The sequence below is a fragment of the Schistocerca nitens genome, chromosome 1 (assembly GCF_023898315.1).
Source record: "Schistocerca nitens isolate TAMUIC-IGC-003100 chromosome 1, iqSchNite1.1, whole genome shotgun sequence".
In the NCBI taxonomy this organism is placed as follows: Eukaryota; Metazoa; Arthropoda; class Insecta; order Orthoptera; family Acrididae; genus Schistocerca; species Schistocerca nitens.
Window position 1 is genome coordinate 477,670,035 of NC_064614.1, and position 21,574 is coordinate 477,691,608.

The following is a 21,574-nucleotide window of genomic DNA, read 5'->3' on the forward strand; positions in this document are numbered from 1 at the left end:
ATCGGTTATAAACTAAAATGAAGACTGGCATTCCAAAAGCTTGTTTTGTGAAATTGGATGTTGTTGACATTAAGATACACTTATTTGATGGGGAAGACTATAGGCACTGGAAACGGCGAACGAAAATGAAATTGCAAATGGTGAAACGCTATACAGTGACTTCAAGAGCAAAAACGAGCGCGGACTAGGCAGATACTTGGGAAGAAGAGAACCTGACCGCAATGAACTACATATATGGGGTAATTTCGAACAAGCAATTGGGATCAGTGAGTCATAAGGAAACTGCGTTTGAGATAATGCAAAAGTTTGACGAATTATCCTCTGTGTAATCGACAATACTGGTAACTGTATTGAGAAACACTTAAGACAAACCGAGATTCCAGGATTATACTGACACGGCAACATTATTCATTACTTTTGTATAAAAGTGATCGAATTAAAATTAGTATGTGCGAAAGTAAGGGAATAGGAAAAACTAAACTACATCTTGAGATTCTTACCGGAACCTTTGAGCCGGCCGAAGTGGCCGAGCGGTTCTAGGCGCTACAGTCTGCAACCACGCGACCGCTACGGTCGCAGGTTCGAATCCTGCCTCAGGCATTGATGTGTGTGATGTCCTTAGGTTAGGTTTAAGTAGTTCTAAGTTCTAGGGGACTGATTACCTCAGAAGTTAAGTCCCATAGTGCTCAGAGCTATTTGAACCATTTTGGAACCTTTGAGCTATATTGGGGACTTGACTGTAGTTTTGAAAGATCAGACAGTCAAATAAATTAAAAATAAAATTCAGATGATAAGTGTAGAAGGCGAGGATGGATGTGAATGTGCAAAATCCAATTCACACTCTGAAAACAAAGATAGTGCAAGTTACCAAGAGCAGTTATGTTACAGATGCAGCAAACTAGGACAGTTCAAGAGGGACTGTTACGAGTCAGCAACAAGCAGAGATTCATGGACACGTTGAGGGCATCTTCGAGTAGCATCAAAGATGATAAGGTTATCGACAGAATGGAAACGGCATGAGAAGATTTGCAATGGAGGTACAGCCCACAATGAGATGTAGTAACAGTGGGTCAGATAACAACATACACATTGGTAGGTTTTGGATAGTGACTGCGCAGATCATGTTGTTCATAATGAAAATTATTTTTCTGAATGTATAAATTTAAGAGCCTGTGAAAGTAAAAATTGCCAACAAAATCAAGTACTGGAAGTTAAGCTGCCATAATGTAGTCAAAAGGGTTTCATTATAGAATAAATGGCTGTATAGACTATAGTTATAAATGGAAACGTTTCCTCAGAGATTTATGTACAGCAACCTCCAGGATATGACGATGAAACCAGCAGAGTATTTAGGGCATTTTCTGGTTTGAAAGAAAGTCATAGAGCATGGTATGATTGTTTGGATGAGTTTTTAAAAGTCTAGGTTTTGAAAGTAGTAAAGATGATTTTTGGCTTTATGTTCTGATAACTGCAAATTATGTGACCTACATAACTGTCTTTGTTGATGATTTGCTAATTTGTGGTAGAAGTAAAGGTAAAACCATTCCTGCATGGGTATACAGTTTCTGTGTCGAGTTAGTGCTTGTGGCAGGTACCATATAGAAAATGCAGGCTCTGGCATTTGCTCTTTTCCCATTAGTATAACTTTGTTTTTACTGCACGTTATTTACCTCCTTAGGACGAAGCTCAATATATAAAAATGCGTTGTAATCGCCATTTGAACTATGCCTCTAACGTTGATATTTCTTTTGTTACTGTTGGGGAAAGAATTACTGAATATTAAAAGTAACTGTAGAGAATCGTTGTATGTAACGCCTTTCGTGTCATTCTGTAAGAACTATGTGTACTCACAAGTAATATCCTCGTTTAATGTTATTTATTTTTCTTATTCTTTCATAAGAAGTCTGGCTGGCTATCGACGATGAGTAAGCGATAGCAGGTCAAATAATATCTGTAGCAGTTGCCAGTATTCTTGAAAATTTTCTAAAAGGTAATACACAATTAGCTTCTTCACCATCTGTCAACAAACAGCATATTGCTAAAGTCACAGTTCAGATTTATAATGGTTCCAATATTGCGAACACTATCTACACATACAGCAAGAATGTACTTCATTCATTATACTGAAAACTACAATCTACTGATATATTTTGTGGTATGTCAAACGCATTTGAGTGTATAAGTCACAGTACTCTTTTAAGGAAATTAGAATATTGCGTTGTAACAGAAAGTGCCGCAAAATGGTTGAAATACTAATTTTCGGCAGGAAACAAAGGGCGTCAATAGGAAATAAACGTTTATCAAGCTACCAGGCATCATCCAGCTGGGAACTAATTACATGTACTCGTAGTGTCTCACAAGGTTCATATCTTAGGATTCTTACTTTTTCTTGTCTATATCAGTGACGCCATAACAGATGACAAGTTTCTTTTGTTTGAATATGATACAAACAGTCCAAAAAATAGAAAACCAAGTGTAGGCCCAGAAAGATTGGTTAGTAAAATTTTCTTAGTCATTAATAAATGGTTCATAGACAATTATTCATCGTCAAACTTTGAATAAAAACTATACGCAGTTTAAAACTTGTCTGACGTTTTCCACTATTATACGCCTAAACTATGACGACAAGAAGAAGTTGATTGTGTTTAATTCTTGGGATTACAGCTTGATAATAAATTCAACAGATAGAAGAAGTTGATTGTTTTTAATTCTTGGGATTACAGCTTGATAATAAATTCAACAGATAGAAGAAGTTGAGTGTGTTTAATTCTTGGGATTACAGCTTGATAATAAATTCAACTCGAAGGAGCATACCACAGTGCCTAAACGAATCTCTATTTGCAATGCGAACGTTGTCAGAGGTTGTTGATATAAAAATTAAAAAAAACTAGCATACTATGTTTATTTCCAGTCGATAATGTTATAGGGCATTGTTTTTTGTGGTTACTCATCAAACCAAGCGCAAGTTCTCTGAGCCTAAAAACGTATAATAAAAATTATATATGGCGTGAACTCAAGAACGTCCTGCAGAGCACTGTTTAAACAACTGTGGATGCTAACTACTGCTTCCAAATAATATTGTTTCTTAATGAAATACGTGTTTAAAATATATATGTCTTTTTGAAACCAATAGGTCTGTTCATGGAATCCATATTAGAAATAAGAATAATCTTCATAAAGGTTTAAAATCACTTACGTTAATCCAGAAAGATATTTACTATTCAGGGCCACAAATTTTCAATAACTTGCCAGCAGCCGTAGAATATTTAACTAGTAATACACTTCATTTGAAAAGGAGCCTAAAGGATTTACTGGTGGTCAGCTCCTTCAATTCCATTGATGAATTTCTTAGTAGAACCGACTGACGTCTATATGTTACTATGTAACTAATAATTTCAAATAAGATGAGTATTACGTACAGCCTATCTGCACGTGCCGATAGTCCGTTTATCTGCATAGTTTAATTTTCCATTGTCTTTAGTATGCACAGGAACTGCGATTGTTGCGTGCGGATTCGAGTTGAGTTGGTGACACTTCGCTCTCAACTTCAGGCTGTGATGGCTTCAGTTACACAGCTTGCGTTGCAGTGATTGGGCACCACTGTTGTGGGCCGGCCGTGGGGATCCAACGGACGTCCTGCACGTCCGAGTCCTCCGATCGGTCCTCACCGGTGGCCAGCCCAGTTACTGCACAAACTGAGGTTAACCACTCACCTGTGGTCGAGAGGGAGGTCACCCCGAGGCGTAGCAGGCGGCGAAAGACTTCCCAAGCGACCGCTTGTAAGGCCTTACCGGATTGTCTGACAAGCAGGTTCCAGGTGCTGTCTGTGGCTGACATTGTCTCTGAGCCTGATGCTGCTGCCTGTCCTGTTTTAGAGGAAACCTCTCAGCCTGCAAGATCCGGACAATCACAAAGGGTGGGGTTATTGGTAGTTGGGAGCTCCAACGTTAGGCGCGTTTTAGGGCCCCTTAGGGACATGGCTGCTAAGAAGGGAAAGAAAACCAATGTGCACTCCGTGTGCATACCAGGTGGAGTCATTCCAGATGTGCAACTGGTCCTCCTGGATGCCATGAAGAGCACAGGGTGCAGACAACTACAGGTGGTTGCCCATGGCGGTACCAATGATGTGTGACGCTTTTCGAGCGGCTAACAGAAGTGGTAAAGGCTGCCAGTCTTGCTTGCAAGATGAAAGCAGAGCTGACCATTTGCAGTATAGTTGACAGGACCGATTACAGACATTTGGTACAGGGCCGAGTGCAGTGTCTGAATCAGAGGCTCTGACGGTTATGCGACTGTATAGGCTGCAGATTCCTCGACTTGGTGGTTAGGTTTCGGGTTCCGCTGAATAGGTCAGGTGCCCACTAAACGCAGGAGGAGGCTACACGGGCGGCAGGGGCTATGTGGCGTGGAGTGGGTGGTTTTTTAGGTTAGAGGGTCTCAGGAAAACACAAGAAGGGCTTCAATCACAAAGGGTGCCGGCCAAACACAGGAAGAACCTACATACAGGAACCATAGGTATACTTTTTTACTTTTTACTTTACACGTGGCTACGGCCTTATCGACCATACACCTGCTCTACGAGCCTCTTCCAATTATTTCTATCCAGGGAAATTGTTGTCCAATCAGAGTTGATGCCCATCCTAGCTGCATCTTCCCGGATATTCTCCATCCACCTAATTCGAGGTCTTCCTCTTCTTCTCTTTCCTTCTAATTTCTTAGTGGATGCTATTTTGGGTAGTCTGTTCTCCGGCATTCTTGCTACATGAACAGTCCAGTTCAGTCTTCTCTTCTTTAACATTTCCACAATGGTACTATGTTTGTACAGCTCCCGTAGTTCTTCATTTTTCCTTATCCTCCACTCCATGACATTTTCATCGAAGATTGGTCCAAATATTTTTCTTAGTATTTTTCTTTCAAATATCAACAGTTTTTCTTCATCTTTTTTCCTGAATGTAATAGCTTCACATCCATATAATGCTACTGGTACAATAGTTGACTGATAAAAACGGATTTTGAATTCAGTACTAAGTGATCTCATCCTTAAAATTTTGATACAGCTGTAAAAAGTTCGATTAGCTGCTGCTAGACGGGCGTCTATTTCTATTTCTGCTCTATTGTCTCTGCTAAAAAGACTCCCTAAGTACTTGAACCCCCCCCCCCCCCCCCCCATGAACCATGGACCTTGCCGTTGGTGGGGAGGCTTGCGTGCCTCAGCGATACAGATGGCCGTACCGTAGGTGCAACCACAACGGAGGGGTATCTGTTGAGAGGCCAGACAAACATGTGGTTCCTGAAGAGGGGCAGCAGCCTTTTCAGTAGTTGCAGGGGCAACAGTCTGGATGATTGACTGATCTGGCCTTGTAACATTAACCAAAACGGCCTTGCTGTTGTGGTACTGCGAACGGCTGAAAGCAAGGGGAAACTACAGCCGTAATTTTTCCCGAGGACATGCAGCTCTACTGTATGATTAAATGATGATGGCGTCCTCTTGGGTAAAATATTCCGGAGGTAAAATAGTCCCCCATTCGGATCTCCGGGCGGGGACTACTCAAGAGGATGTCGTTATCAGGAGAAAGAAAACTGGCGTTCTACGGATCGGAGCGTGGAATGTCAGATCACTTAATCGGGCAGGTAGGTTAGAAAATTTGAAAAGGGAAATGGATAGGTTAAAGTTAGATATAGTGGGAATTAGTGAAGTTCGGTGGCAGGAGGAACAAGACTTTTGGTCAGGTGATTACAGGGTTATAAATACAAAATCAAATAGGGGTAATGCAGGAGTAGGTTTAATAATGAATAAAAAAATAGGAGTGCGGGTTAGCTACTACAAACAGCATAGTGAACGCATTATTGTGGCCAAGATAGACACAAAGCCCATGCCTACTACAGTAGTACAAGTTTATATGCCAACTAGCTCTGCAGATGATGAAGAAATAGATGAAATCTATGACGAGATAAAAGAAATTATTCAGGTAGTGAAGGGAGACGAAAATTTAATAGTCATGGGTGACTGGAATTCGTCAGTAGGAAAAGGGAGAGAAGGAAACATAGTAGGTGAATATGGATTGGGGGGAAGGAATGAAAGAGGAAGCCGCCTTGTAGAATTTTGCACAGAGCATAACTTAATCATAGCTAACACTTGGTTCAAGAATCATGAAAGGAGGCTGTATACATGGAAGAAGCCAGGAGATACTGACAGGTTTCAGATAGATTATATAATGGTAAGACAGAGATTTAGGAACCAGGTTTTAAATTGTAAGACATTTCCTGGTGCAGATGTGGATTCTGACCACAATCTATTGGTTATGAACTGCAGATTGAAACTGAAGAAACTGCAAAAAGGTGGGAATTTAAGGAGATGGGACCTGGATAAACTGAAAGAACCAGAGGTTGCAGAGAGTTTCAGGGAGAGCATAAGGGAACAATTGACAGGAATGGGGGAAAGAAATACAGTAGAAGAAGAATGGGTAGCTCTGAGGGATGAAGTGGTGAAGGCAGCAGACGATCAAGTAGGTAAAAAGACGAGGGCTAATAGAAATCCTTGGGTAACAGAAGAAATATTGAATTTAATTGATGAAAGGAGAAAATATAAAAATGCAGTAAATGAAGCAGGCAAAAAGGAATACAAACGTCTCAAAAATGAAATCGACAGGAAGTGCAAAATGGCTAAGCAGGGATGGCTAGAGGACAAATGTAAGGATGTAGAGGCTTGTCTCACTAGGGGTAAGATAGATACTGCCTACAGGAAAATTAAAGAGACCTTTGGAGAGAAGAAAACCACTTGCATGAATATCAAGAGCTCAGATGGAAACCCAGTTCTAAGCAAAGAAGGGAAGGCAGAAAGGTGTAAGGAGTATGTAGAGGGTTTATACAAGGGAGATGTACTTGAGGACAATATTATGGAAATGGAAGAGGATGTAGATGAAGACGAAATGGGAGATAAGATACTGCGTGAAGAGTTTGACAGAGCACTGAAAGACCTGAGTCGAAACAAGGCCCCGGGAGTAGACAACATTCCACTAGAACTACTGATGGCCTCGGGAGAGCCAGTCATGACAAAACTCTACCATCTGGTGAGCACGATGTATGAGACAGGCGAAATACCCTCAGACTTCAAGAAGAATATAATAATTCCAATCCCAAAGAAAGCAGGTGTTGACAGATGCGAAAATTACCGAACTATCAGTTTAATAAGTCACAGCTGCAAAATACTAACGCGAATTCTTTAGAGACGAATGGAAAAACTGGTAGAAGCCGACCTCGGGGAAGATCAGTTTGGATTCCGTAGAAATGTTGGAACACGTGAGGCAATACTGACCTTACGACTTATCTTGGAAGAAAGATTAAGAAAAGGCAAACCTACGTTTCTAGCATTTGTAGACTTAGAGAAAGCTTTTGACAATGTTGACTGGAATACTCTCTTTCAAATTCTGAAGGTGGCAGGGGTAAAATACAGGGAGCGAAAGGCTATTTACAATTTGTACAGAAACCAGATGGCAGTTATAAGAGTCGAGGGGCATGAAAGGGAAGCAGTGGTTGGGAAAGGAGTGAGACAGGGTTGTAGCCTCTCCCCGATGTTATTCAATCTGTATATTGAGCAAGCAGTAAAGGAAACAAAAGAAAAATTCGGAGTAGGTATTAAAATTCATGGAGAAGAAGTAAAAACTTTGAGGTTCGCCGATGACACTGTAATTCTGTCAGAGACAGCAAAGGACTTGGAAGAGCAGGTGAACGGAATGGACAGTGTCTTGAAAGGAGGATATAAGATGAACATCAACAAAAGCAAAACGAGGATAATGGAATGTAGTCAAATTAAGTCGGGTGATGCTGAGGGAATTAGATTAGGAAATGAGACACTTAAAGTAGTAAAGGAGTTTTGCTATTTAGGGAGTAAAATAACCGATGATTGTCGAAGTAGAGAGGATATAAAATGTAGACTGGCAATGGCAAGGAAAGCGTTTCTCAAGAAGAGAAATTTGTTAACATCGAGTATAGATTTAGGTGTCAGGAAGTCGTTTCTGAAAGTATTTGTATGGAGTGTAGCCATGTATGGAAGTGAGACATGGACGATAACTACACTCCTGGAAATGGAAAAAAGAACACATTGACACCGGTGTGTCAGACCCACCATACTTGCTCCGGACACTGCGAGAGGGCTGTACAAGCAATGATCACACGCACGGCACAGCGGACACACCAGGAACCGCGGTGTTGGCCGTCGAATGGCGCTAGCTGCGCAGCATTTGTGCACCGCCGCCGTCAGTGTCAGCCGGTTTGCCGTGGCATACGGAGCTCCATCGCAGTCTTTAACACTGGTAGCATGCCGCGACAGCGTTGACGTGAACCGTATGTGCAGTTGACGGACTTTGAGCGAGGGCGTATAGTGGGCATGCGGGAGGCCGGGTGGACGTACCGCCGAATTGCTCAACACGTGGGGCGTGAGGTCTCCACAGTACATCGATGTTGTCGCCAGTGGTCGGCGGAAGGTGCACGTGCCCGTCGACCTGGGACCGGACCGCAGCGACGCACGGATGCACGCCAAGACCGTAGGATCATACGCAGTGCCGTAGGGGACCGCACCGCCACTTCCCAGCAAATTAGGGACACTGTTGCTCCTGGGGTATCGGCGAGGACCATTCGCAACTGTCTCCATGAAGCTGGGCTACGGTCCCGCACACCGTTAGGCCGTCTTCCGCTCACGCCCCAACATCGTGCAGCCCGCCTCCAGTGGTGTCGCGACAGGTGTGAATGGAGGGACGAATGGAGACGTGTCGTCTTCAGCGATGAGAGTCGCTTCTGCCTTGGTGCCAATTATGGTCGTATGCGTGTTTGGCGACGTGCAGGTGAGCGCCACAATCAGGACTGCATACGACCGAGGCACACAGGGCCAACACCCGGCATCATGGTGTGGGGAGCGATCTCCTACACTGGCCGTACACCACTGGTGATCGTCTTGGGGACACTGAATAGTGCACGGTACATCCAAACCGTCATCGAACCCATCGTTCTACCATTCCTAGACCGGCAAGGGAACTTGCTGTTCCAACAGGACAATGCACGTCCGCATGTATCCCGTGCCACCCAACGTGCTCTAGAAGGTGTAAGTCAACTACCCTGGCCAGCAAGATCTCCGGATCTGTCCCCCATTGAGCATGTTTGGGACTGGATGAAGCGTCGTCTCACGCGGTCTGCACGTCCAGCACGAACGCTGGTCCAACTGAGGCGCCAGGTGGAAATGGCATGGGAAGCCGTTCCACAGGACTACATCCAGCATCTCTACGATAATCTCCATGGGAGAATAGCAGCCTGCATTGCTGCGAAAGGTGGATATACACTGTACTAGTGCCAACATTGTGCATGCTCTGTTGCCTGTGTCTATGTGCCTGTGGTTCTGTCAGTGTGATCATGTGATGTATCTGACCCCAGGAATGTGTCAATAAAGTTTCCCCTTCCTGGGACAATGAATTCACGGTGTTCTTATTTCAATTTCCAGGAGTGTAGTTTGGACAAGAAGAGAATAGAAGCTTTCGAAATGTGGTGCTACAGAAGAATGCTGAAGATAAGGTGGGTAGATCACGTAACTAATGAGGAGGTATTGAATAGGATTGGGGAGAAGAGAAGTTTGTGGCACAACTTGACTAGAAGAAGGGATCGGTTGGTAGGACATGTTTTGAGGCATCAAGGGATCACAAATTTAGCATTGGAGGGCAGCGTGGAGGGTAAAAATCGTAGAGGGAGACCAAGAGATCAATACACTAAGCAGATTCAGAAGGATGTAGGTTGCAGTAGGTACTGGGAGATGAAGAAGCTTGCACAGGATAGAGTAGCATGGAGAGCTGCATCAAACCAGTCTCAGGACTGAAGACCACAACAACAACAACAAGTACTTGAAGTGGTCAACTGCCTTGAAAGTGAGACCATTTACGGTCAGTGGTGTATTCTTTTGGAGTTTTTTACTTATGACTAGATATTCTGTCTTTTCTTCATTCACATGAAGTCCAGCTTTCTCAGCTATTTTGTAATAATTTTGCATCATCCTGATTAATTCAGCTTTTGAAGTGCTTATTAAGGCTACATCATCTGCATAAGCAAGTCTAGTAATGTTCTGTCCCTGCAGTTGGATCCCTTGTGGATTAGTTTTGGTGAATTCTCTATCAATCTTCTCTAAGATAATATTAAATAGAATAGGTGAGATGGCATCCCCTTGTCTCAGTCCAGTGTACACCTCAAAATTTTCAGTCTCTCCTGCAGGTGTCTTAACTTTGCATATGGTTTCTTCCAAACACATTTTAACTAATTTGATTAATTTTAATGGTATTTCAAATTCTTTCATGGTGTTTAAGAGTGTCTGTCGGTGTATGCTATCATAGGCCTTCTTGAAGTCTATAAATAGAATATGGATATCTACATTAAATTCCCATGCCTTCTCATTTATTTGTCTCAATGTGAATAAGTGATCCAAAGTGGATCTGTTAGTGCGGAAACCACATTGGTAGTCCCCAATCAGTTCTTCGGTTATGGGAATCAGTCTGTGTAGTATACACATCGACAAAATTTTATACGTGACATCGAGTAGGGCAATTCCTCTGTAGTTATCACAGACAAGGGGATCATTCTTCTTAAAGATGGGGCATATAATTCCAGTTTTCCAATCGGCCGGTATGTTTTCTGTCTCCCAAATTGTTTCAATTAAGGAATGTAGTTCTATTTCCAATTGTGGTCCTCCATTTTTTAAAAGCTCAGCATATACCTGGTCTTCCCCACAGGCCTTGTTGTTCCTTAATTTCTTTATTGTTTGTCTTATTTCATTTACTGATGGTGTGTTGACTTGTATATCAACTGTATCTGGTTCTTCAAATGTAAAGTAATATTGTGGATCATTGCAGTTGAGCAGCTGTGTAAAGTATGTCTTCCATGTTTCTTGTATGTCATTCTTGTTTGTAAGTATTTTCCCATTATGGTCCTTTATTAACTGTTCCCTTTTAGTGAATTTTCCCAATGACTTTTTTATATTCTGGTACATCTGGCTTGCTCTGTGATGCTTGAAATTATCCTCCGCTTCTCTTACCATGTTTTTGTAGTGTTTTCTCTTCTCTTGTCTTAGAGTTCGTTGTGTTTCCTTGCGGATTTTATAGTATCTCTCCTTTAGTGTAATATTGTCCATGTGTTGTAACCATGCCTTCCTCGCATTTTGCCTCTCCAGTACTCTTTCTTGGCACTTTATATTAAACCAGATTTTGTTAGTTCGTTTTCTTTTAGCTATAGTTTTGGAAGCTACATCTTGAATACTGTTTCTGAGGTGTCTCCATCTACTTTCCACGTCTTGCTGGTCACTATTTGTCAGTCTAGATTCCGATAGGTTAATTTCTATTTCTTTCCTAAAGTAAACCATAGGTATAATAGTTGTAAATTATCGTAGCTGTGTTGGGAAAGTACCAGAGCTCAAAGCGCTAATAGAAAGCACTGAAAGCTGGCTAAAGCCGGATATAAGCTCAGACGAAATTTTCACGAAGAACCTAACGGTGTTCCGAAAGTAAAGGCTAAACACGGTTGACGATGGCGTGTTTGTGCTGTTAGAAGTAGTTTATTTTGTCGCGAAATTGAAGTAGATACTTCCTGTAAGTTAATATGGGTAGAGATCATTGTTGGCAATCGGATAAAGTAATAATTGGATCCTTGTACCGACCTCCCAATTCAGATGATACAAGTGCTGAAAGGTTCAAAGAAAACTTGAATTTGATTTCAAACACGTACCCGACTCATACAATTATAGTTGGTGGTCACTTCAATTTATCCTCGATATGTTGGTGAATGTTCAAATGTTCAAATGGCTCTAAGCATTATGGGGCTTAACATCTTAGGTCATCAATCCCCTAGACTCAGAACTACTTAAACCTAACTAACCTAAAGACATCACACACATCCATGCCCGAGGCAGGATTCGAAACCGCGACCGTAGCAGCAGCGCGGTTCCAGACTGAAGCGCCTAGAACCGCTCGGCCACAGCGGCCGGCTTTGATGGCGAAAAAACCTGTTTCATTCCGGAGGTACGCATAAAACATCATCCGAAATTGTGCTAAACGCATTCTCTGAAAATTATTTTGAGCAGTTAGTTTATGAGCGCGAATAGTAAACGGTTGTAAAAACACACTTGATCTCTTAGTAACAAATAATCCTGAGTTAATAACGAGCATCAGAACTCATACAGGGATTAGTGTACACAGGGTTGTGGTAGCGAGACTGAATATTGTAACCCCCAAATCCTCCAAAAATAAACGAAAAATATACCTATTCAAAAAAGCAGATAAAAATTTACTTGACGCCTTCCTGAGAGACAATCTCCACTCCTTCCAAAGTAGTAATATAAGTGTAGACGAAATGTGGCTTGAATTCAAAGAAATAGTATCGGCAGCAATTGACAGAATCACGAACGACGGAGCTGATCCTCCTTGGTGTACAAAACGGGTCAGAACGCTTTTGCAGAAACAATGAAACAAACATGCCAAATTGAAACAGATGCAAAATACCCAAGATTGGCGATCTTTTACAGAAGTTAGAAATTTAGCGCGGACTTCAATGCGAGATGCTTATAAGTTTCTACAATGAAACTTTGTCTCGAAACCTGGCATAAAATCCAAAGAGATTCTAGTCGTATGTGAAGTATGTTAGTGGCAAGAAACAATCAGTGCCTTCTCTGCGCGATAGCGATGTAGATACTATCGACGACAGTGCTGCCGAAGCAGAGTTACTAAACACAGCCTTCAGAAATGCCTTCACAAAAGAAGTCGAAGTAAATATTCCAGAATTCGAATCAAGAACAGCTGCCAACATGAGTAACGTAGAAGAACATATCCTCGGAGCAGTGAAGCAACTTAAATCAGTTAAAAAAAGCAAGTCTTCTGGTCCAGACTGTATACCAGTTAGGTTCCTTTCGGAGTATACTGATGCATTAGCTCCATACTTGACAATCATATACAACCGTTCCCTCGACGAAAGATCCGTACCCAATGACAAGAAAGTTGCACAGGTCACGCCAATATTCAAGAAAGGTAGTCGGAGTAATCCACTTAATTATAGGCCCATATCGTTAACGTCGATATGCAACAGGATTTTGGAACATATATTATGTTCGAACATTATTAATTACCTCGAAGAAAACGATCTATTGACACACAGTCAACATGGTTTTAGAAAACATTGTTCTTGTGAAACACAACTATCTCTTTATTAGCATGAAGTGTTGAGTCCTATTGGTAAGGGATTTCAGATCGATTCCGTATTCCTGGATTTCCGGAAGGCTTTTGAGACTGTACCATACAAGCGGCTTGTAGTGAAATTGCGTGCTTATGGAGTATCGTCTCAGATATGTGACTGGATTTGTGATTTCCTGTCAGAGAGGTCACAGCTCGTAGTAACTGATGGAAAGTCATTTCTGGTGTTCCCCAGGGTGTGTTATAGGCCCTTTGCTGTTTTTTATCTATATAAACGATTTGGGGGACAATCTGAGCAACCGCCTTAGATTGTTTGCAGATGACGCTTTCGTTTATCGACTAATAAAATCATCAGAAGATCAAAACAAATTGCAAAACGATTTAGAAAATATATCTGAATGGTGCAAAAATTGGCAGTTGACCATAAATAACGAAAAGTGTGAGACATTCCACATGAGTGCTAAAAGGAATTCGTTAAACCTCGGTTACACGACAATTCAGTCAAATCTAAAGGCCGTAAAGCCCCTGGTAGCTGAGTGGTCAGCTGGACGTAATGTCATACCTAACGGCCCGGGTTAGATTCCCGGCTGGGTCGGAGAATTTCTCCGCTCAGGGACTGGTTGTTGTGTTGTCGTTATCATCATCATTTCATCCCCATCCACAAGCAAGTCGCCGAAGTGGCGTCAACTCGAAAGACTTGCACCAGGCGACCGGTCTACCAGACGGGAGGCCCTAGCCATACGGAATTTCCATTTTACAATTACGAACAACGTAAATTGGAAGAAACACAAAGAAAATGTAGTGGGGAAGGCTAAAAAAAGACTGCGCTTTATTGGCAGTACACTTAGAAAATGAAACAGATGTACTAAGGAGACTGCCTACGCTACGCTTGTCCATCCCCTTTTAGAATACTGCTGCACTCTGTAGGATCCTTACCAGATAGGACTGACTGAGTACATCGAAAAACTTCAGAGAAGGGCAGCACTTTTTGTAATATCGCTAAATATGGGAAAGAGTGTCACTGAAATAATATAGTATTTGGGCTGGAAATCATTAAAAGAAAGGCGTTTTTCGTTGCGAGGGAATCTTCTCACGAAATTCCAATCACCAACTTTCTCCTCCGAATGCGAAAATATTTTGTTGACACCGACCTACATAGGGAGGAACGATCACCACGATAAAATAAGGGAAATCATAGCTAGTGCGGAAAGATATAGGTGTTCCTTCTTTCCGCACGCTATACGAGATTGGAATAACAGAGAATTGTGAAGGTGGTTCTACGAACCCTCTGCTGGAACTTAAATGTGATTTGCAAAGTCTCCATGTAGATGTAGATGTGTAAGTTCAGTGCTGTTATACGATCATTGTGACTAAGTGTTGTAAAGTAATTTTTTTCTATTTGGTAAAGCATGGCTACAGTAGCCTAAGAATTACCATGTGCGCCTTAGCATAGTGAAAAATTTACATCTTTTGCGACAAGTTTGGTATTACCTTCTACATGAAAATGCCTTTAAGATTCCACGTCCATGAAGATCGTTTCCCATGGGATCTGAGGAAGTTACATTAGCATATCTATTTTTCTTCCTAAATATTTATTGTATATTCTTGTTTTATGACAAGTTCTACCTCTTGGAGGATCTTCTCGTTATAGATCTATTGGAATGAAATGTTCATCTAATCTAATATACTGACCTACAACAGTGGGTATACAGCAGCACTTTAAGAGCTGCTTTGTGAACCGTGGTGCTGTGTAGTCGTAGAGAAATGTTATTATTCTGTTTTGATTAATATTTAAATAGAATAGAATCGGATCGCAAAATGAAGTCACGCATCCGCTTCGGGAACAGATACTAGATCTAGAGTTTTAGCTCGGGAAGTTTTAGTGATACGTCGTGGCGCACAGAATCTTGATAATAGTTGGACGATGAACTAATAAAATACAGCTTGTAATCCTAAATATCAATGTTCTCATATTGGAACATCCACTATCCAATTCATTATGAAGCAGTTCGTGGCAGCAATACTTTAGCCTCACTGTACAGTTAATTGTCTCCGCGTAGCTACAGTCTTGAAGAGAACACTAGTCGCCATGGTGTAAGCCTGTCTGCTTTCACTGCACTGTCCTAGGTAGACGATGTTTTACAATACATCTCTTCAGTATACGGTTTACGTACAGTATATATGCAAACAAATCATTTGCAAAACTTATTTCCGTGACCGGTATCAAAACACTTAAAAAAAAAAGTCAAGCAAAAGGTTATCGAAGCATTGGTTGAAGTTGTACACATCACTGTTGTAGAAAAAAAGAGGTCATCTCTTTTCACGGTAAAAATACTTAACGCACTGTTTATGGTATCTGCCGTTTGATTTTTATCAGTTTGTGCTGTTCACATGACAATTGTCTTCAAGTATGCGCTATAAAGGCGAGCAAGACATACGTCCAGTATATGGATTTTGAGCAGCAACTGACAATTTTCCAATGACTACACAAAAAAATTGTGCAGCGCTGCATGGTTTGGATTTTTGTGCCCTAGAAATGTAAATGTAAAATAAAACTAAATAATCCTAGCCGTTTTTGATACCAGAAATTTTAGTTATACGGCTGGAAGTTATTAAGCAGTCATCCAATAGGTAGTTTTTAGCATTGCTCCTAGACTCAACATTCATTGCTTGATAATTACCAGCTGAGATCGAGGAATCGATCCACGTCACTACGTTACTGCATTCTGCGTACATAATGTAATCGATACAGGACTATAACAAGTATGTTTCTTGTCCGTACACTCAACAGTATTAGCGGTCTTCATACATAAGGAGAAAATAGCGATGGTCAGGCTCCTGACTGGCATGCATTCCTCTCAACGCACGATACTTCTCGCAGCGTAGTTTTCAGACTTTTTTTATTCCGTCTCCAATCGCTGTGCGGAAGATTTTCTGTGTTTTCTGGAGGGAGTCAGCATATCCTCCAGATGCTCATGCGGTTTTCTAATACCCCATGTACTCAACGAAAATATCACGATTTGGCAATCTGAATATCTTTCACCTACGCAACTTTATTGTTATGTTCTTTACGTGGAGCGACTGTTACATATTCCTAAACCGCTATTCCGCAACCTGTTGCCAGTTGCAGGGTGCCTTACTAACGGCTTCCAAAGGCAACAAGAATTCGACTTTCAGTATTTCGCGTAGTTATTGACCGAATTTACAATACTGTCACAATCCATTCATTAGGAAATATAATCTTAGGTTAAAACTTGAATACAATAAGATAAATATTACAGGTAGTAACAGCGTGTTTGTTATGAGACAGCGTAACTGATGGGGCGCAATTACTCGTATTTTATTCATCCAGTATTTGAGAATCACATCAATTAGCGACTTCCAGCAAACATTACACATGATTTAAAACCTTTACTACACTTTTTTCTCGCTAACACTCGCCACAAAGTGATGAAAGGAAAGAAGCGTATCGCTTACTACATTTTCGCTGTTGGTGCTCTCAGACTTCAGTATCAGTCCTGGCTTTTAATTTAGTACTTCTTTACTACCGATTTTATTTGCAACACATTTTGCAGACGGTATCCACGTACACGACTGAATGAACCTGCAAAATTAGAGCACTGCACGATTCATAGTTCAGGAAACATGACGTCAAAAACTTTGTGATGCATGAAAACCTAGTTTTTGCTTTAAATGGAGCACAAATTATCTAGAAAATATTCCTCCATTGTTTCATAAAGAAAGCACTTATTATTTTCCAATAAACTTCAAGGATAATTTGAAACCTTCACTAAATGTTTTCTCGCATACATTCTTAAAGTCAAATATTAGACACATTAATTCACTTGTAAAGTAATCAGAGGGCTGAAGCTGTTCTATACATGGGAGTTCATTCTTTAAAGAATTGGGGGTTTGCTGGCAGTGACTAAATTAGGGTGTCTATGTCTTCAACAAGCTTCACGAACATATGCCTGACCTCAAATTACATGCCAGCAATCCTATCAGTATTCTGCTTGGTAAATCGTTAGAGATTACACACATACAGAATGTAGTCGAGAAAGCAACGCGTTTATGTACTCTAGTAGATCTATTTAGGTCTCTGTAATGAAAAGAGACAGAGCGAGGTGGCCCGATGTTTAAGGTGACTTCGCTCGTGTTCGAGAGGAGCAGAGTCCAAATCATCGTCTAACCATCTTCATTTACATTTCTGTGGTATACCTAAATCTTTTGAAGTGAATTCAAATATGATTTAATTGAAAAGGACACAGCCGATTTCATTCCTCGTCCTTGTGCTCTGCCTATGATCACCTCATCGTCCATAGGGTGTTATATCCTAAACTTACTTTCTTTATAAGACGCTCAAGATGGATGCCTAAATTATACTTCCCTTTGTCTCGCTAAATCAGAGTAGGTTAAATGGTGTGCGTTGTTGTAGAACAACGTCACACGCAAATATCTGCTTTCAATTCGTTTTATATGCTGCTAATCATAATCTTCTCTCTTGATATGTGAACAGAGATCATCTTTTATTCTGCTTACACTCCATTTGTTAAATGAAACCTGAAACCTTTAAGTTTTGCCAGCGATCCTCCTATGAGACCATGGTCTAGCGACCTAATACTGCTCCAAATTATTCCACACAAATCGTATTAAATATCGTATAATAAGCCCATCGATCTCCTCCTGGCAGTAAATGCAGGTTTTGTAAACTGACACCACCCGTTCTCTTTCATGACGCTGCTTAGTTGCCTTCACGAGACCGAACAAACCCTGTTTCACTCTTCTCCATCATAGACAAATCAAGTAATTCTGAAAATCACACCTGCCACATCTGTGTAGCAGTCCTATAAGCTCATTTCTATTTTCGGTAAATTTGCACCATAATCTGTGATAGGAATGACTGATATTGACAGTTCGTGGGATCAAGGAACAATGTTGCCCCTGTATGACTTATTTAATCTAGAGGCCAAAATAAAAAAAATAAAAAATCAGCACCCTGGCTATATCTGCACACGTCAATTTATTTACAGTTGCTCATTCTAATATAAAAAGTCGAAAATATTGCAACAGGCTATTTAATGTCTACTATGCGGAAATATCTTTTTGTTAATACTTTTTGTTAATACTCCGTAATGTAAATGGTAACAGTCTTTGTTATATTGCTGAAAACTAGCATTTTCTGATTTCATTGTTAAATATTTACTAAATTAATCCTACTTTGTCGAAACTTAGACATTATAAGAACAATGGGCTTAGTACAGTTTTATGGTTTATGATGTAAAACTGCAACCAGTCCCCTGTAAGTTCGAAGACTTCCAATATAATCATTAACCTTTTTCGAATTTATTACAAATCCTCATCCAGATAGCTCATACAGATTTCCTTGCTTGTTGCTGGGGGCTCGTCTTGTAGTTGTTCTAGGTCTTGTGCACTGAAATAAACAAAAATTATTTCGTTCAACATTCGGTCAACTTACGAGAAAAGCTTTCAGATCCCTTTTGTTGTCCTTCACGGAAACGGACATGATATGATTTTTCGTTAGTAAAACATGAAATGTGGCGAAAACTTATGCGACGTGTATTTGTTTGAACTGCATTCATCGTGTATTTGTGTTATACACTTTACTGTAAACACATTTTTTACATGCTCTATATGAGTGATGTCAAATTTAGTGGAAACTATATAGACACAGATCGTTCTGTGTTTTATTGCACCACACACGCTCCACTTTTACAAAACTTGGCCCAGTATTACATCAGTGACTAAAACAGTAGTTTTATAAACATGAGAGTAGCAAAGATACAAAGTTGTTGCAGCCTCTATATGGAGTATGTGAGCACAGTAAAAATATGATTTGCTTGACCAATAAAATTAATTTAAATGTCGAAGAGAGAAGTAAATTTTGTACAATAAATTCTAATATGGCGCTCTGTTGAATGGCTAAGATTACACAGACAAATCTTATACACATAAAGAATGAAAGTTTTAATATGCGTGTAGCACCTAATCATTTTTATGTGTTTTACATTTTTTTTCTTTTTTGTTACAGTAATAAACTAGAGTGTAAACATCGAATCTAAAATTGCGTTCTATGTTATAAATAATATTATGAAACAGTGGAAAGTCCAGTGTGAAATAACAGTTGTATGGAAATTATATATTGCTACTCACCACATAGAGGAGGCGTTGAGTCGCAGATATTCACAACGAAAAAGACTGCTAACCTAAACAAGTTTTTGTACGTAGTCCCTCTTCTCAAGAAGAAAACACACTCAGGTTCACACAAGCACAACTCTCACCCACTAGGCCGCTGTCTATGGGCACCTATGGAAGCATAAGCTTCTCAGTGCCTTCCTGAATTTGCATTAGAGCTGCACCTATAACCACTAGCGTCGGTGTGAAGTTCTGTCCCGGCATTCTCGTCATGCAGGTAGGACTAAAGGTGAAGGTAGTGCCCTCTTAAGAACGAGGAATGTCTTTCTTGTACCTCGTTCCTGGAAAATTTGACACCACCCTGCAGTAGTTCTTGCAAGAGACGTGTGTTGGTACAGACGTCCTTTATGAATAACCGGTAGTGCGAGCATCTTACGAGAGTACTTCGCATATCACGATCGTACCAAGGAGTTGGACAATCTGTGACTGCTATTTTATTTCTCTAAGCTCCACGACACTATTGCTTTTGATACTAATGTGTAGCTGGCCCATGTTTTTTAAATATCGAGGGCACGACTTGCTGTAAAATGTAGGATGGTATGTATCATAGCAGTTTCCAGTGAATTTAACATCACTCACATATGGCACGTACAAAACTACGTGTACTTTAAAATTTATAATGCAAATTTCATCACACGAGAATATACTTCACGTATGTTTTCACCACATTTCATGTTTCATTAGTTTTAAATTCATGTCATGTAAGTTTCTGTGAAGAACCAAAAAAAGAAGAAATACATCTCTCGTAAGTTTACTGATTTTTGAACTAAATACTTTTTGCTTATTCAAACGCGCAATACCGATATCATCTATAAAACGAAGCCCCACCAGCACAGCAAGGAAATCTGTATGAACCACCTAGAAATGGAATTGTAATAAATCCCAAATCGGTAATTGTTTGATTTAAATAAAGTTTTTTTGAACTATAGTTCAGGCTGGGTGCTGTTTTAAATTATAAACCTTACAATAATTTACAACTTATTCTGCTAACATATAATACATTAATCTTCCAGCATATTAACAGTTGTAATGTGACAAAATTACTGACAATCTGATGATTTGTCAATGGCAACTCCTCCCATTAAATTTCATTTGTCTCTCATCACTATCAGTAACTGATTGCTAATAATTTTCTTCTGTACAGCCATCACCGCTTCCTCTCAGATATATAATTAACGTTTTCGTGCAGTCTTCAATAGCACCTTAGCACTTGGCAGTGCTGTTAGCTGTCTTCCGTCACATCATTTTAGGCGCTTCTTGCTGAGTTTCCACAAAGCGCTTCTCAGCTTAGGAGATAGTCAACGGTTTGTTGTTTGGAGCAGTGCGTTGTTTGATATGGACCCATGTACCTTCAATAGCACTGAAAATACAATGATCTGGAAGTAGGAAGTCGGTTTCTTGCCTGTATCTTGTACAATTTCATCTACGATGTACCTTAGGTGGGTAGTCACTGCTTCATATGTGCTACAGTTCGAGAATTCTTCGAATCGTTACTACTTATGATCCATACCCGGTCTTTTCACCCACTGAGTAACTTCACATTTCCTTATTGCCAAACTTTGTGTTTGGTCATGAATAGCAGAGTAAAACAGGGCACTGTCCATAACTATGACAGGTGGCCGTGTTAGATTCCATTGTTTCCCAGCCTCTAGGTATTGCATGACCGGCAAAGACCCAAAACCTTAGACACACGGTATTACAAAGTTAATACAAGCACCATATCTACTGGAATCTGTATAGCCTTTCCCCAAGACATAACTTGATAATTCTCATCTGTGTCTTTCAGCACGCACGAAATGAAAATTTACAGCTTTTAAGAGAATCCTCTTTCTGAGCCTACATGAATAATTTGCAAAGTGTCGAATGTTCACTTCTCTTAAAAGATATCCAGCGAAGTATCCCTGGTTTGAAAACTAAATATCTCGAAAACTAAGATCGGCAGACCAGAGCAGCAAACGATATATTTATTGTGAGAGTTGTAAGAATTTTATGCAGATGTTATTCAGATATATAGTGCTAAAAGCTGCTAACAGATGGCGCTGTAATCGTAATACATAGTGCCTGCTAACATACGGTTCTGTAATCGCAATACGTAGTGCCTATAAACAGGGTGCCGCAGTTCAGAGGGACCATTTGCTGCTTTCCGAGCTGTG

General features: G+C 40.5%; 1 protein-coding gene across 8 annotated transcripts in view; it reads right to left on the reverse strand.

Moving 5' to 3' along the window:
- The window catches only part of LOC126252056 (glutamate-gated chloride channel), a 712,398-nt gene that overhangs the window by 41,415 nt on the left and 649,409 nt on the right, over positions 1 to 21,574 (reverse strand). The window contains exon 13 of one of the 8 annotated variants that reach the window (XM_049952940.1): positions 18,392 to 18,639. The exons of the other annotated variants lie outside the window; for them this stretch is intronic. Within the exon in view, the coding sequence (XP_049808897.1) occupies positions 18,565 to 18,639 (75 nt within the window). The 3' untranslated portion in view covers positions 18,392 to 18,564. Of the gene's footprint in view, positions 1 to 18,391; positions 18,640 to 21,574 lie in introns of those variants that run through there. 8 annotated transcript variants of the gene reach the window in all.